The sequence below is a fragment of the Dysidea avara genome, chromosome 3 (assembly GCF_963678975.1).
Source record: "Dysidea avara chromosome 3, odDysAvar1.4, whole genome shotgun sequence".
Taxonomy (NCBI): Eukaryota; Metazoa; Porifera; class Demospongiae; order Dictyoceratida; family Dysideidae; genus Dysidea; species Dysidea avara.
This window is the reverse complement of record NC_089274.1, coordinates 39,251,912-39,268,566: the sequence shown is the minus strand read 5'-3', so window position 1 is coordinate 39,268,566 and position 16,655 is coordinate 39,251,912. Positions and strand designations below refer to the sequence as shown.

The 16,655-nt window shown below is 38.9% G+C and overlaps 1 protein-coding gene across 1 annotated transcript in view; it reads right to left on the bottom strand.

Moving 5' to 3' along the window:
• The window catches only part of LOC136248271 (uncharacterized), a 132,406-nt gene that overhangs the window by 50,252 nt on the left and 65,499 nt on the right, over window positions 1-16,655 (bottom strand). Inside the window, exons 2-5 of the mRNA XM_066040070.1 lie at window positions 4,569-4,832; window positions 4,365-4,451; window positions 4,200-4,311; window positions 3,927-4,134 (exon numbers count right to left, since the gene is read on the bottom strand). Coding sequence (XP_065896142.1) covers window positions 3,927-4,134; window positions 4,200-4,311; window positions 4,365-4,451; window positions 4,569-4,832 — 671 coding nt within the window. The remainder of the gene's footprint in view (window positions 1-3,926; window positions 4,135-4,199; window positions 4,312-4,364; window positions 4,452-4,568; window positions 4,833-16,655) is intronic.

Here is a 16,655-nt window from a genome sequence, read left to right as displayed (position 1 = left end):
GTTACTGACATCAATGTGAATAAACATAAGTCACCATTAGCACCCACTGAAGATGATAATGATCATTTATCTGACTGTAACACGGAGGCTGATGTAAACGATTTAACACCTACCATTCGTCCTACTCGTAAGGCCTCAATTGAAGCAAGGTAAAGACATAGACAATGGCTAAACTCTAGCAACTTTGATGACAGTCAAAGGAGAGATGATGAAATAGATCAACCCAACTTGCAGTCTCATCTCTGCGGGGAGTGTCGCAATCTGTATTGCGAGTGATGTAATGCTGTTATTACATCATTTACAAAGTAGAAAAACGTGTTTTATTCTAATTATTGACACTTGATTTAAAGTTGTGTTGTAACACGTGCTTTGTTTTTGTTCCTAATTATAGTTGTTTGAATAGTGAACCAGTGCTCGCGTTGTCTGTAGCGACAAGCATTATGGACAGTGATAACAACTTCTTGAAGGTCTACATAACATGCAATCAGTATTAAGCGACAACCTGATGTAGCCTTATCCTTTAAATTCCCTTGGAAGGAGGATCATCCCCTCCTGCCTTCCCATTTCTCTATTTGTGCCAAGCATACCAGATCCTTGGCTCAAAGGCTAGCTAAAACTCCAGAATTTCTACACATGTATGGCCAGATTATTGCCGACCAAGAGTGCAAAGGCTTTACTGCAAAGGTGAAAGACTTCAAGAAACATCAGGCACATTACACACCTCATAGACCTGTTAGAAAGGTTTTAGAAACTACACCTATCAGAATTGTTTACGACTGCAGTTGCAAACAGTTGTCCCAGCATCCTAGTTTAAATGATTGCCTTCACACCGGCTCACCCTTTCTGAACCACCTGTGTACCATACTTTTGCGCTTTCATCAGTATGTATATGTTTTCTCTGCTGACATTGAGAAAGCCTTTCTTCATGTTCAGCTCAGTGAATCTGACAGAAATTGCACTCATTTTCTTCGGCTTTCTAACCTGCATGGTCCCAATAGCCCATTCCTACCTTACCAATTCAAGGTGGTATTATTTGGTGCTAGCTGTTCACCATTCATACTGAATGCAGCACTCACATTCCACGTGCAGCAGCACCCATCACCTGTGTCTACCAGTGTCTTAAAAAGTTTATATGTTGACAACATAGTTTCAGGCTGTGACACTGAGCAAGAGGCCCTCCAGTACTTTCTAGAGTCCCGATCATTAATGAATATATCTAAATTTAATCTACATACTTGGGCATCTAACAGTCAATCTCTGAGAGACTTAGCTAAACAGCACAATGTTGTTGATGAGAAAGAGATTGTTAAAGTCCTTGGCTTGTGCTGGAATATCAACTATCTCTTTGCTCCAAACCTGATGTTACTACCACCACTCCAGTAACAAAGCGTGAGATTCTTCACAGCACATCTTCAATCTTTGACCCACTGGCTGCCAAGTTATTGCTTCAAGATCTTTGGCAAGACAATGTATCCCGGAACACTGAACTGAATGAAACCTACCAGCTCAAGTGGGTTTCTATTGTAGCGGACATCTCCGTTGCTTTGGAACAGCATTTTCCACAACAGTACATTCCTATGCTCCAAACAGTAGACCCTTCCCCTACCATCTTATATGTCTTTGCTGATGCCAGCCCATAGGCATATGGAGCTGTTGTATATATTCGACATGGTAACTATTCATCACTATTGATATCAAAATCTTGTGTAACTCCACTAAAGCAACACAGCAGGAGCTCATGGCTGCATCCATAGCAGCTCACCTAGGCTCCTTTGTAGTGGACTCACTTAATTACAAATACAACCTTCACTACTGGTCTGATAGCCAAATAGTTTTCTGCTGGCTCCAGACTAAGAAGAAGCTTAAACCCCTTATTGCACACAGAGATCCTGGCCATCTCATCATCCTGGAGATACTGTCCAACTGCTTGTAACCCAACAGATCTTTTAACCCGTGGACTGCCAGCTCAGCAACTGGCCAACTCAACACTGTGGAGATATGGCCCACTATGGCTATCATCTCCTACTGAATGGCCCACCTGGAGCCCTTCAGAAGCCTTACTTATATAGGCTAGCAGTATTGAAGGCTCGTTGTCACCAAGTACTGACCACAACACCACTTTGTTGACACCTACCAATGGTATACACAACCTAATTGACCCCTCTGCCTATAGTAGCTACACGAAATTGCTAGATGTAACTGCCTACAAGTTAATTAAGCCAAGAGGGCCATTGTCTCCTTCCGAATTGTCTACAGCAAACATTCAGTGGATTGCCAGTATCCAACGTAGAGGTTTCCCAGAGGAGATGAACAGTCTACAATCAACAACTCACTCCTCTTGTCTGCCACTGGTGAGACAAGTCTGACTGCATCTGGACCACAAAGGCCTGATACGCTGTGGTATCCACAACACATCGCTTTTAGAGTCAGCTAAGTTCCCTTTCCTTCTGCCACCCAAGGATCCCTTCACTTCACTCCTTATCTGGCACACTCACAAGAGACAGCATCATGCAGGGGTGAATATGACACTTACTGCTCTTTGTCAAATGTATTGGGTGCCACGTGCAAGGAAACGAACCAGAGCCTTGCTGAGGAAGTGTGTGACCTGCAGGAAACTAGCTGGATGACCATACACTGCACCAGATCTCCCACCACTAGTGAAAGCCCATGTACAACAGTCCATGTCCTTTGAGGTCACTGGCATTGACTTCACAGGTGCATTGTATGTGAGAAGAAATTGGAAGAGAAAGTAAGGTGTACATTTATCTATTCACATGTGTTGTGAGTTGCACAGTACACTTGGAGATTGTAATGGATCTCACTGTAGAATGCTTTCTGCAGGCCTTCTGATGCTTTAGTATATACAAGTTAAACCCCAAGCAACACCTATGAATGCCCGCACTAAAGTGATATAATCATCATCAATAAGTGCTATATAGGTGATATGCTAGCAAAACTTGTGATACAACAGGCTGGAAATCATATTCTAGCATAAAAGATGCAGGATTTGCTTTGTTAAAAGTTAAGCAGCTGCAATTTGCATTGTTTGCATGAAAAATCGAGATGTTCTAATAAAAAGTATCCTAATAGTACAATCATGCATACTTAACTTGGAAGGAATTTACTTTGGTGCAAAAAAACTAGTGCAAATAAATACAAGCACTATAATACAGTTTGCATAGCCATGAACAAGCAAGCACAAAATTATCAAGCAATTATCAAGCAATTATTAGTTTTTATTGATTATTGCATAGATCCTTTGGTATCGAATCAGTAGGTATTGGTAGAGCACTACTTTGTCCATCATTGTATTTCAAAGCCAGTTTATGGTTGGCTTTAGGATATTTAAAATACAAAAAGAGGTGAAATCCATGCAAAACAGTCAAGCTGTATAAAAGAATGTAGCCTTCAAAAAGCCTGAGTGAAAAAGTTGTGAAATCAAAGGTGATGGCCATGAAAATGCAAGGTATTAAGAACATATTAATTTTGTAAGATGTCAAATCAAAACTAGCAGCCTTGTCTTCTTCCAGCTCTATTTTGCTCCAGATTTGTTCTAGCAACACATTAGCACATTTGTTAACCATGTTTAGACTGTCAGCACTTTGATCAGCATGAAATATTAACATTACATGACTAGATTAATGATGCTCACTTATTAGGATAGTATCACGATAGCTTCCTTTAATTGCTATAGGAAGGATTGTAATGTTTATATACTGTATATGTTAGAAGGTGATTTTTTGCAGTTGGAAGAGAAGTTATTTTGTTACTTTATACAGACAATATTATTACAGTAACACGTTAAAATAGCAACGTGTTGCTTATACTACTAGCCCATGTGAGTAACGCATTACATTTTTGCTGTAAGAAGTAGTATTATGTAACAGGTTACCCAACATTGTTTACCATTCACTCTTATCACTTACTTCTTCTGATGTGTAGAAGCCATTCTTTTTAAAAATTTTAGAGCCTTCCAATGTACGCTGCTGGCCAGGAAGCAAATTATCAAATACTATGCGACTGCCCGTAGCATCATTCTCGCTTGGAATCACATGATTGTTAGTCATCAAAACCGTTGAATAATCTTTCTTACACTTCATATATCCCACAAATCCTGTGCCAATCTGAGCTGGTCTGAAATTATAAGCATATAAATACCTATGTATATACATTTCATTATCAGTCACAGTTGCCCTTACGCAATAACACGGCATATTGGTTTCTTGGTTGCGTTGTAGACTGCATCTGGAATTGTTCCTTTACCACGGTCAGCAGCACTAGAATAATCAGCCTCTGGATGAACACTTGATGCTACAGAGAGATGAACTAAGACACCGTACTATGTATGCATGTATAATTCATACCATTTTTAAATGTTTTCAAACCTTTATTACCATTTGGATTGGTAACATCTGGCTGGTTTTGGTGTGAACGTTTGGACCGAATGGGCACTGTAAAAGTATTATATTGACCCCAGCAATAAGCAAATGTTTAACATATGCAGCCATACATTAACATATAATTGTTTACATGTAACATCACTACATTGCAAATTTCTTGGCACTTACTAGAATCCAGTTGTTTAAATCCACTATCACTTCTTTGGGAATTTGTAATGCACAATTCTAACTTGCGCCATGTTGCATCCACATCTTGGCTTAGCCATTTAGATAGTGCATCTCTGAAGCATTCTCGTGGTTTAAAGTTTTCATTCATTTCAATGACTTTAATCAATGATTTTTGTAGGCCAAGAAGAGTAGCAATGGTCTTCCAATATGGAGCATATGTTGTCAAAAATTGAATGAAATCCTTTTCAGTTGGTCTTTCATCCACTGTATACAAAGCATAAAAGTAACAAAAAAAAACAAACCAACACAGTATGACATACAAGTAATGTTAAAAGTTACATACAGCTTTGACAGGAAAATTTGATGAATTATAACAATTCGCCAAATTCATCAAAATTTCCCCGTTAAATTATTACGCTGTACAGTAAGCCATTATAAACTTTTGTTAAAGATCTATATAGTGTAAGATGTACATACTATTTCCTAGCCTGAACTAATAGCACAAACACTATTTGGTGAAAATGCTCGACTCCCTTGGACCTGGAAATGTGTTCCACAAGCCTTTTGCAAGTTTCATGGCTTTATTTAATTGTGGCACGGTCCCTAAGGTAGTGAAGAGCACTGGAGAAGTGAATTACTTGTACAAAAAGATGAAAGAGGTAAGTTTTTTCATGCTTAAATTGTTCCAGAGAGTACCGAGGTCAGTTTTTTGCACTGTCGACCAGCTGAGAGAATCAGACATTGGCAGGTAGAAGATGCAGTATCAGCATTGAATGACCAACAACATGAGCAGTAGCCAGATAATTTTTGACTCTCAGTGCAGCCAGTTACTGAATTGTTAGTGCCATGCTTCAAACTATCCCTGGCAGAGCAACCCTAACAATGGTACAGAGAATTTCAGTCTCATACTGACCTCCTTGTCAAATCGTATTATCATACAGTACAGCATATTAGGTGTCATGGAGGTTTGCACTCACTGAAAATGTAGACCAGAAACCAGCCTCACAACACCTTCATGGCACCTTGGCAGCATCAGTTAGGTATAATCTAGCCCAAAAGTGTCTTCATTGTGACCCGAGACACTTCCAGTAGGTTGTTACAAAATTATAAAGCATTTTTTGTCTTACTGACTCATTTACTAAAGTCTTCAGACAAGCGTAATTCAATAACAGCTAAGTCTATGGCTTGATTTTTTTCGCTGTCAGATGTTGCTTTAGCCCAACAGGTACCTTTTGACATACTGCATTATGTACAATGCATGCATTATATTTGCCCTCCTTTGCACATTTAATTTTGCTGTGTTAATTTGCAGTAGTGCATCGTGGCTTCCTTGTACGTACTGACTTTCATATTTGTATTGGTACGATTTGGTAGTAACTGAATTGATTTCAGAGATGCTTCTCATATTGTTCTTCATTTGCAACACTGTGTAATGGGCTGGACATGGCTGAAAATAAAGTGTACGGTCACTGTACTTTTCAGTAACTGATAGTTGGGGCACATGTTCAGGTGCAAAATCAAGACACATAGTAGTGTGTCGTGTAGCCAAGAGAGCCAGTGTACCACACCATGGGTATATTGACAGGAAGAAAGAATACAGCATTTTCACTTGTGCATAACTCCATGGCTCCTTCTTCAAAGCACACGATTTTTGCATTATAGATAGGGTAGGCCACACAGAAAATTTCACTGTGCCACCCATTTGCAAGATATGGGCATTCAAAGTAATTTCTTCTTAAGCTATAGGGGGGATACGGATGCTTCCATTTATTTTTGCACACTTTGTAAAAATTGCTATAAAACACAAACATGTAACTTGATTGCCACAATCTGGTACTAATGAAGAGCATATAGAGGTACATTCATGTACCAAGTTTGCTGTGAATCTGATGAATATCCAAGGAGTTATGAGCTATTATTCACGTAAAAATCAAATTTCTGTCATGGCTACACGGTAAACCGAGTATGGGAATAACTTGAAAGTTTGTGTGTACATAGGCTGATCATTGTAGCATTGTCTTTTGATGGCTTGAAAAGCAATAGAGTTACAGCTACAAAGTTATTAGGCAAAAACCAAACAAGTATGGAATTGTGGGATCGAGATACTCTAATTAGGCATTCCAGTTTCCAATATGTTTTTTTCTTTTAATTCTCTCCAATAGAACTCTGGTACAAACTAACGACATGTGTTTAACTTGGGATTGTTCCGCCATCTGTGTTCCAATGAGGATGAAAATCACAATGGGGTTTTTCCATACACTAATCATCATGGAAATCTTCATGCATGCTACATCTAAGTTTTATGTTGTTTTGTAATCTTTTATAGCCTTGTAATGCATTCAGAGTACTTCAATACTTTAATAAAAAATATACTGTTGGATGGAAGGTATTCACTGGTGTTCCTTTAAAGTGTGTAGTTGCTTTGCTTGGGTTAGCAATTTTCAGCTACACGACAATTTTCTTATATAGTTGTGTCACCAACTCAAAGTATAAACCGCTTCAAAGTTGGCATAACAATGCGATAATTGAAACCACAACTCCACCTTAGATATGTTGCATCACTGTGACACCTCCACTTTAGTTGTTTACCTTTATAGGTCATTAACTTAATCTTTTACTTACTTGAGATAGCCACTTGCCTAAGGGTATACACCATTGTATTGACAAGTGTGCAGTAGGTGAAACATATTTACTCACACAAAACATACAAAGATCACTGAGATCCAACAAACCCTGAAGTTACTCTCATTACATATACAAACTTGCAGTTAGAAGCAACTGCAGTTTCAGGTTGCTAGATGGCTTCCTGATTCAATTGTGCCACTTTTTCTATTAAATTGTATGGGGAGCCCAAGAGAAAATGTATCTTTTTCAAATTTTAAGCACTGTACATACCAAAAGTAACCAATTCCAGCCCAACAAACTATATATTTCTGAGATCAGCAATCAATACTATCTATTGAGCATGTTTTTCCGAAATTTAAAAATTGAGCTAGTTGGAATGCCTACTTTAATAGAGCAATCGCCGCAGGATAAAAAAGGTGCACAAAAGAGTTCAAACCACGGACCTCTATACCTAACACCCACATCCTTAACCACTGAACTGCTATGTTGGCTGATCACCTCACTTAATTTCTGTTTTATAAATGAAAATTATAGTTTAAATCTGCTTATAAATAAATGTTTATGTAATAGTTTATACCATGGCTGTAAGTGATTTTGTTAATTTGTACAACCGCATCCTGAGGGCTGCAGGCCTGAGGGTAAGAGTGTATATATCAGCAAAATCCCGACACAATTGTGATATAAGTGATCATATCACTCAGGACATAGGTGAAAGAACTACAGAGTACTCACCCCATTTGTTTAATACACTAGCATCTGATGATTGATTGTGATTTCAATTACATGGGCAAATAGCTCTCAGAACATTATTCCTACATCATAATGTTTCGACACATGCCAGGAACTTTCGATTGTGGGATTGATTTTTGGGGTGTAAAGTTTTTAAAGCTACATTAAACCTTTGCTATTGTGGCAGTAAATTAATACGTTAAATTAAGTATAAGCTACTCACCAAGTTGTCTTGTTTTGTGGTCTGCTCAATGGCTGACACACTCTCCCCCAACGCAGTGGGTAGAAATATGAATCCATGCCTCACCCAAGAGATCGCCTTACAGATCATTTGTCTTAGGATGTAGTTTAGTGACTATCAAATCATCTAAACTTAGCAACTACACTGAGCCTTGCCTAATGTGTAAACTAAAACCCACAATAAAATGCTCCATGTCGCTCAATAATACAAGTCAAAGCATTTCGTATCTTTGAATTGGTTGAGCATCAAAGCCATGAGAAAACCGCGTTCCCATGATATGGCCTGGGTAATATCTAGATATTTCCCAGAGTTAAACCCTGAGCGGCGCCTTTGAACACCCATGCTAAAGCTATCTAATCCAAAACAGCCAAGCTGTAAAAAAAGTGTGCGGCCCTCAGAAAGGCTATGGTGAAAAAAGATGTGAAATCCAAGGTGGCGGCCAAGAAATGGCTGTGATGGTAGGTTAATGGTAAAAATTTTAATAACAACAATTTAGGTGAATTTTTGTGCCGCTTCACAAAATTTACCTAAATTGTCATTATTAAAATTTTTACCATTAACCTACCATCACAGCCATTTCTTGGCCGCCACCTTGGATTTCACATCTTTTTTCACCATAGCCTTTCTGAGGGCCGCACACTTTATTTACAGCTTGGCTGTTTTGGATTAGATTTCATTTCTTTTTGTATTTCTATACCCCAAAGCCGGCCTATGGCCAGTTTTGGGACTTTTTTAACCTATGTTTTTTTTCTTTACTACAGGAAGAAGAAAAGATGAAGTAGATGTACTTTAAATATTTTATCAGTAAATGTACTATATAATACATATGTGACCGGATTTACGAAAAGGGGTCTTCCACACACATCCAATTTGCCAACTTTGACAATTGATAACTTCAGATTGGAAAGAGCTATTGCCTTGACATTTGGGCAGTGGTGAGCACCACTATAGCTGAATACATGGTGAAATTTGCAGGTTAATATGTTACTTGAACACTGAGTTATGGTCTCCAATGTTTACGGAATTGGATGTGTGTGGAAGACTCCTTTTCGCAAATCCGGTCACATATATTGATTACAGAAATCTACATGGTGGTTTCTTTGTAACTGAACACTCTCTTCTTCTAATTGCTCTCTCTACAGGGTGAATTGTTTGTAGCTGAACGATCTACAAGGTAACTTCTTCTAGCTGATCTCTCTACAGGGTGATGCATTTGTAGCTGAATTCTGTATAAGTGATTTGTTTGCAGCTGAGCTCTTTACAGAATGGTTTCTTTGTAGCTAAACTCTCTAAAAGGTAACTTCTTCTAACTGATCTTTCTACAGGGCAATTTGTTTCTGACAGAATTTTCTACAGGGTGATTTCTTTGCAGCTGAACTCTCTACATGGTGGTTTCTTTGCAGCTGAATTCTGTACAGGTGATTTGTTTGCAGCTGAGCTCTTTACAGAATGGTTTCTTTGTAGCTGAACTCTCTACAGGGTGATTTATTTGTAGCTGAAATCCCTACAAGGTAACTTCTTCTAGCTGATCTTTCTACAAGGCGATTTGTTTGTAGCTGAGTTCTCTACAGGGTGTTTGTTTGCAGCTGAATTCTCTACATGGTGGTTTCTTTATAGCTGAACTCTCTACAAGGTGCCTTCTTCTAGCTGATCTCTCTACAGGGTGATTTGTGTGTAGCTGATCTCTCTACAGGTGATTTGTTTGTAGCTGAACTCTCTACAAGGCGATACTTCTAGGTGATCTCTCTACAGGATTCCTTGTTTCTAACTGAACTCTCAACAGGGTGATCTGTTCATAGCTGAACTTTCTACTGGGTGATTTGTTTGCAGCTGAACTCTCTAAATGGTGGTTTCTTTGTAGCTGAACTCTCTACAAGGTAATTTCTTCTAGCTGAACTCTCTACAGGGTGACTTGTTTCTAGCTGATCTCTCTACAGGGTGATCTGTTCATAGCTGAACTTTCTACAGGGTGATTTGTTTGTAGCTGAACTCTCTACATGGTAGTTTCTTTGTAGCTGAACTCTCTACAATGTGACTTCTTCTAGCTGAACTCTCTACAAGGTGACTTGTTTCTAGCTGATCTCTCTACAGGGTGACTTGTTTCTAGCTGAACTCTCTACTGGTGATTTGTTTGTAGCTGAACTCTCTACATGGTGGTTTCGTTATAGCTGAACTCTCTACAAGGTAACTTCTTCTAGCTGATCTTTTTAAACTGCACATTTGTTTGTAGCTGAGTTCTCTACAGGGTGATTTGTTTGCAGCTGAACGCTCTACATGGGAGTTTCATTGTAGCTGAACTCTCTACAATGTGACTTCGTCTAGCTGAACTCTCTACAGGGTTACTTGTTTCTAGCTGAACTCTCTACAGGTGATTTGTTTGCAGCTGAACTCTCTACATGGTGGTTTCTTTGTAGCTGAACTCTCTACAAGGTAACTTCTTCTAGCCGATCTTTCTACAGGGTGATTGAGTTTTTTGCAGCTGAACTCTTTATATGGTGGTTTCTTTGTAGCTGAACTCTCTACAAGGTAACTTCTTCTAGCTGATCTTTCTACAGGGTGATTTGTTTGTAGCTGAATTCTATACAGGGTGATTTATTTGCAGCTGAACTCTCTACATGGTGGTTTCTTTGTAGCTGAACTCTCTACAAGGTAACTTCTTCTAGCTGATCTTTCTACTGGGTGATTGATTTTTTTGTAGCTGAACTCTTTACATGGTGGTTGCTTTGTAGCTGAACTCTCTAAAAGGTGACTTCTTCTAGCTGAACTCTCTACAGGATGATTTGTTTGCAGCTGAACTCTCTACATGATGATTTCTTTGTAGCTGAACTCTCTACAGGGTGATTTGTTTGTAGCTGAAATCCCTACAAGGTAACTTCTTCTAGCTGATCTTTCTACAGGGCGATTTGTTTGTAGTTGAGTTCTCTACAGGGTGATTTGTTTGCAGCTGAACTCTCTATGTGGTAGTTTCTTTGTAGCTGAACTCTCTACAATGTGACTTCTTCTAGCTGAACTCTCTACAGGGTGACTTGTTTTTAGCTGATCTCTCTACAGGGTGACTTATTTTTAGCTGAACTCTCTACAGGTGATTTGTTTGCAGCTGAACTCTCTACATGGTGGTTTCTTTGTAGCTGAACTCTCTACAAGGTAACTTCTTCTAGCTGATCTTTCTACAGGGTGATTTGTTTGTAGCTGAATTCTCTACAGGGTGATTTATGTGCAGCTTAACTCTCTACAAGGTGACTTCTTCTAGCTGAACTCTCTACAGAGTGATTGATTTTTTTGCAGCTGAACTCTCTACATGGTGGTTTCTTTGTAACTGAACTCTCTACAGGGTGATTTGTTTGTAGCTGAACTCTCTACAGGGTGATCTGTTCGTAGCTGAACTCCCTATAAGGTAACTTCTTCTAGCTAATCTTTCTACAGGGCGATTTGTTTGTAGCTGAGTTCTCTACAGGGTGATTTGTTTGCAGCTGAACTCTCTACATGGTAGTTTCTTTGTAGCTGAACTCTCTACAATGTGACTTCTTCTAGCTGAACTCTCTACAGGGTGACTTGTTTCTAGCTGATCTCTCTACAGGGTGACTTGTTTCTAGCTGAACTCTCTACAGGTGATTTGTTTGCAGCTGAACTCTCTACATGGTGGTTTCTTTGTAGCTGAACTCTCTACAACGTAACTTCTTCTAGCCGATCTTTCTACAGGGTGATTGAGTTTTTTGCAGCTGAACTCTTTACATGGTGGTTTCTTTGTAGCTGAACTCTCTACAAGGTAACTTGTTCTAGCCGATCTTTCTACAGGGTGATTGAGTTTTTTGCAGCTGAACTCTCTACATGGTGGTTTCTTTGTAGCTGAATTCTCTACAAGGTAACTTCTTCTAGCTGATCTTTCTACAGGGTGATTTGTTTGTAGCTGAATTCTATACAGGGTGATTTATTTGCAGCTGAACTCTCTACATGGTGGTTTCTTTGTAGCTGAACTCTCTACAAGGTAACTTCTTCTAGCTGATCTTTCTACAGGGTGATTGATTTTTTTGTAGCTGAACTCTTTACATGGTGGTTTCTTTGTAACTGAACTCTCTACAGGGTGATTTGTTTGTAGCTGAACTCTCTACAGGGTGATCTGTTCGTAGCTGAACTCCCTATAAGGTAACTTCTTCTAGCTAATCTTTCTACAGGGCGATTTGTTTGTAGCTGAGTTCTCTACAGGGGCAGCTGAACTCTCTACATGGTAGTTTCTTTGTAGCTGAACTCTCTACAATGTGACTTCTTCTAGCTGAACTCTCTACAAGGTGACTTGTTTCTAGCTGATCTCTCTACAGGGTGACTTGTATCTAGCTGAACTCTCTACAGGTGATTTGTTTGCAGCTGAACTCTCTACATGGTTTATTTCTTTGTAACTGAACTCCCTGCAAGGTGACTTCTTCTAGCTGATCTCTCTACAGGGAGATTTGTTTGTAGCTTAACTCTCAACAGGCGATTTGTTTGCAGCTGAACTCTCTACATGATGGTTTCTTTGTAGCTGAACTCTCTACAAGGTAATTTCTTCTAGCTGATCTCTCTACAGGCCGATTTGTTTGTAGCTGAACTCTCTACATGATGGTTTCTTTGTAGCTGAACTCTCTACAAGGTGATTTCTTCTATAGCTGATCTTTCTATAGGTTTATTTGTTTGTAGTTGAACTCTCTACATGATAGTTTCTTTGTAGCTGAACTCTCTACAAGGTGATTTCTTCTATAGCTGATCTTTCTACAGGGTGATTTGTTTGTACCTGAACTATCTACATGATGGTTTCTTTGTAGCTGAACTCTCTACAAGGTAACTTCTTCTAGCTGATCTCTCTACAGGACAATTTGTTTGTACCTGAACTCTCACATGATTGTTTCTTTGAAGCTGAACTCTCTACAAGGTGATTTCTTCTAGCTGATCATTCTACAGGGTGATTTGTTTGTAGCAGAACTCTCTACACGTGATTTGTTTGCGGCTGAATTCTCTACATGATGGTTTCTTTGTAGCTGAACTCTCTACAAGGTAACTTCTTCTAGCTGATCTCTTTACAGGGTGAATTGTTTGTAGCTGAACGATCTACAAGGTAACTTCTTCTAACTGATCTCTCTAGAGGGTGATTTGTCTGTAGCTGAACTCTCTACAAGGAAACCTCTTTTAACTGAGCTCTGTACAGGGTGAATTGTTTGTAGCTGAACTATCTACAAGGTAACTTCTTCTAGCTGATCTTTCTACAGGATGATTTGTTTGTAGCTGAACTGTCTACAAGGTAACTTCTTCTAGCTGATCTCTCTACAGGGTGATTTGTTTGTAGCTGAATTCTGTATAGGTGATTTGTTTGCAGCTGAGCTCTTTACAGAATGGTTTCTTTGTAGCTGAACTCTCTACAAGGTAACTTCTTCTAGCTGATGTATCTACAGGGTCACTAGTTTGTAGCTGAATTCTCTACATGGTGGTTTCTTTGTAACTGAACTATCTACAAGGTGACATCTTCTAGCTGATCTTTCAACAGGGTGATTTGTTTGTAACTGAACTCTCTACAAGAAAACTTCTTCTAACTGATGTCTGAACAGGGTGAATTGTTTGTAGCTGAACTCTCTACAGGGTGATTTGTTTGTAGCTGATCTCTATACAGGTTACTTATTTCTAACTGATCTCTTGAATTCTGTTCAGGGTGACTGCTCTATTAGGATGACTGCTCTATTAGAGTATCTCGATCTCGCACTTGCCACACCAAGTTGGATTTCGTGTTATAACTCCGTGACTTTAAGTCTGATTCTTCTACACCATTGAAGATCCTTTCTAAGATGATAACTCCATCTGTACAGCGATTTTCAAAGCATTATCCCAAGCGGTTTATCTGGTAGGCGTGGCAAGCAGTCGTTTTTTTATTAGCTAATCTCGATTGCGTAATTGTTACACACTGTTGATTTTTTCGCTGTATCTTCCTGGTTTTTAGCTCGATTTCTTTCAAACCACAAAAAGTTTGAGGTTCGATAGTTAACCTATTCACCCACCGATTTTCAGCTTCTTCCCATACGCGGTTTACCCTGTAGGCGTGACAAAATATTGGTGTTATTTTTCGTGCATAATCGCTCATAACTCTTTGCCTGTTTATGGTATTCCAGCCAAAGTTGGTACCGAGATGCGCCTTTATACCCCCCTTCTGTGTGCCAAATTTCAAGGCAATCGGATAACGCGTTCGCGTTTTATAGCAGTTTTTGTAAGTGTGCGAAAAGAGGAAGAAAAATAAGAAGAAAACGAAGAAACTAAGCCAATTTTTGAAGTCGCATATCTCAGGAATTCCTGAAGCGATTTCGCTCAAATTTGGAATGTGGAGTACTGAAGTTGGAGGGAATGTACACAGCAAAATTTGTCTTATTTCATCAAGGCAGCACAGAGCTACGAAGGTGCGAAAATTGCGTTTTCTTTCTTCCTGTCAATATACTCACGGGGTTGCGCGCCGGCTTCTTGGGCCGCACGACACACTACCGTGTGTCTTGATATACAATACAGTTATAAGTCTGTCTTCAATAATCATCAATTATCGGCACCATTTCATCACACAATTGTAATTCCTTAATTCAATGGCATATGAACTTCTGGTTTGAACTATTTAACAGAGCAGTCCTTCGTCTCTTAGCGCACCAAATTTTAATTATCTCACGTGAGTGAACATCTTGTTACAAGGAAAATCGTGATGCCTATTGTGTGCCAATTATTGGCATGGGGTACCTATAATGGCAACTGTACTTTTGTGCTCGACCAATTATCAGCACAATGTGCGATTTTGTGTGTAACTCCATGATACCTTGTCGGTTCTTTGTGAAAGTTTTATGGGAGGTGCAGTCCTTGGATAACTTTGTTTCACAGAAGTTTTATGAAGATGAGGCCAGCCGTTCAAGAGATATTCAGGTTAGACATAAAAGCATACTGGTTTCCAATATACATAGCTAAATTTATTTTTACGCAATTTCATGCTTAACCAGCATAGCTTGTATGGGGCTTTAACAACAATAATCACAAAATAAAAATGATTCTAAGAAATGTTTTAGAAGATATAACAGCCCATTGTAGAACTTGGTAGCCTCCATATACCCTGTAGCCTCTATAGTTTACAAGTGCCGATAATTGGTGCCTGCCGATAATTGGCGACTTACGCTATAGAAAAGAAGAATGTGAATAAAAACAAACCCCAAAGTTAGCCATAGGCTGGTTTTGGGGCCTTATAAAGTACAAAAAGAAGTGAAATCCACACAAAAACAGCCTAGCTGTGAAAAAAATGGTGCAGCCTTAAAAGCCTGGGTGAAAAAGGTTGTAAAATCAAAGGTGGTGGTCAAGAAATGGCTGCAATGAAAATAATTTTTCTAAAATGGTGTGCATTGTTTTAATTTATTAGCATTAACATCATTGCAGCCATTTCTTGGCCACCACCTTTGATTTCACAACTTTTTTCACCCAGGCTTTTTAAGGCCGCATCATTTTTCACAGCTTGGCTGTTTTTGTGTGGATTTCACTTCTTTTTGTACTTTATAAGGCCCCAAAACCAGCCTATGGCTGACTTTGAGATTTATTTTTACTCACATTTCTTTCCTATGCAGACACAATGATGATTATTGAAGACAGACTTATAAATGTATTGCATTGCACGATTTACTTCAATATTTGATAATATTTTGGTAATACTCTAATCTAATCAAAAACAGCCAAGCTGTAAAAAAAGTGCGGCCCCTAAAATGGCCTTGGTGAAAAAAGATGTGAAATCCAAGGTGGCAGCCAAGAAATGGCTGTGATTGTAAGTTAATGGTAAAAATTTTAATAATGACAATTCATGTGAATTTGTGTTCGGCACCAAATTCACCTGAATTGTCATTATTAAAATTTTTACCATTAACCTACCATCACAGCCATTTCTTGGCCGCCACCTTGGATTTCACATCTTTTTTCACCATGGCCTTTTTAGGGGCCACACTTTTTTTTACAGCTTAGCTGTTTTTGATTAGATATCACTTCTTTTTGTACTTGTATACCCCAAAGTCGGCCATAGGCGGACTTTGGGTTTTTTTTAACATATCCTTTTTTCTTTACCACAGGAAGAATAAAAAGACAAAGCAGATTTTTAATACTTCAACTGTTTTTGATTTTATCAGTAATTATACAAATTATATACATATATTTATTACATGTCTATTATTCCCTACTGGATAACTTGTTTGCAGCTAATCTCTCCACTAAGGGACTTGAAATGTAGCTGAACTTTCTACAGGTTGATTTGTTTGTAGCTGAACTCTCTACAGGATGGTTTCTTTGTCACTGAACTCTCTACAAGGTGACTTGTTTCTAGCTGATCTCTCTACAAGATGACTTCCTCTAGCTGATCTCTCTACAGGGCAACTTGTATCTAGCTGAACTATCTACTAGGGCTGCACCGATTCCATTTTTTACCGATACCTCAAGTACCAAGTACTCAGCTGGGAAGTATCTGCAAGTAC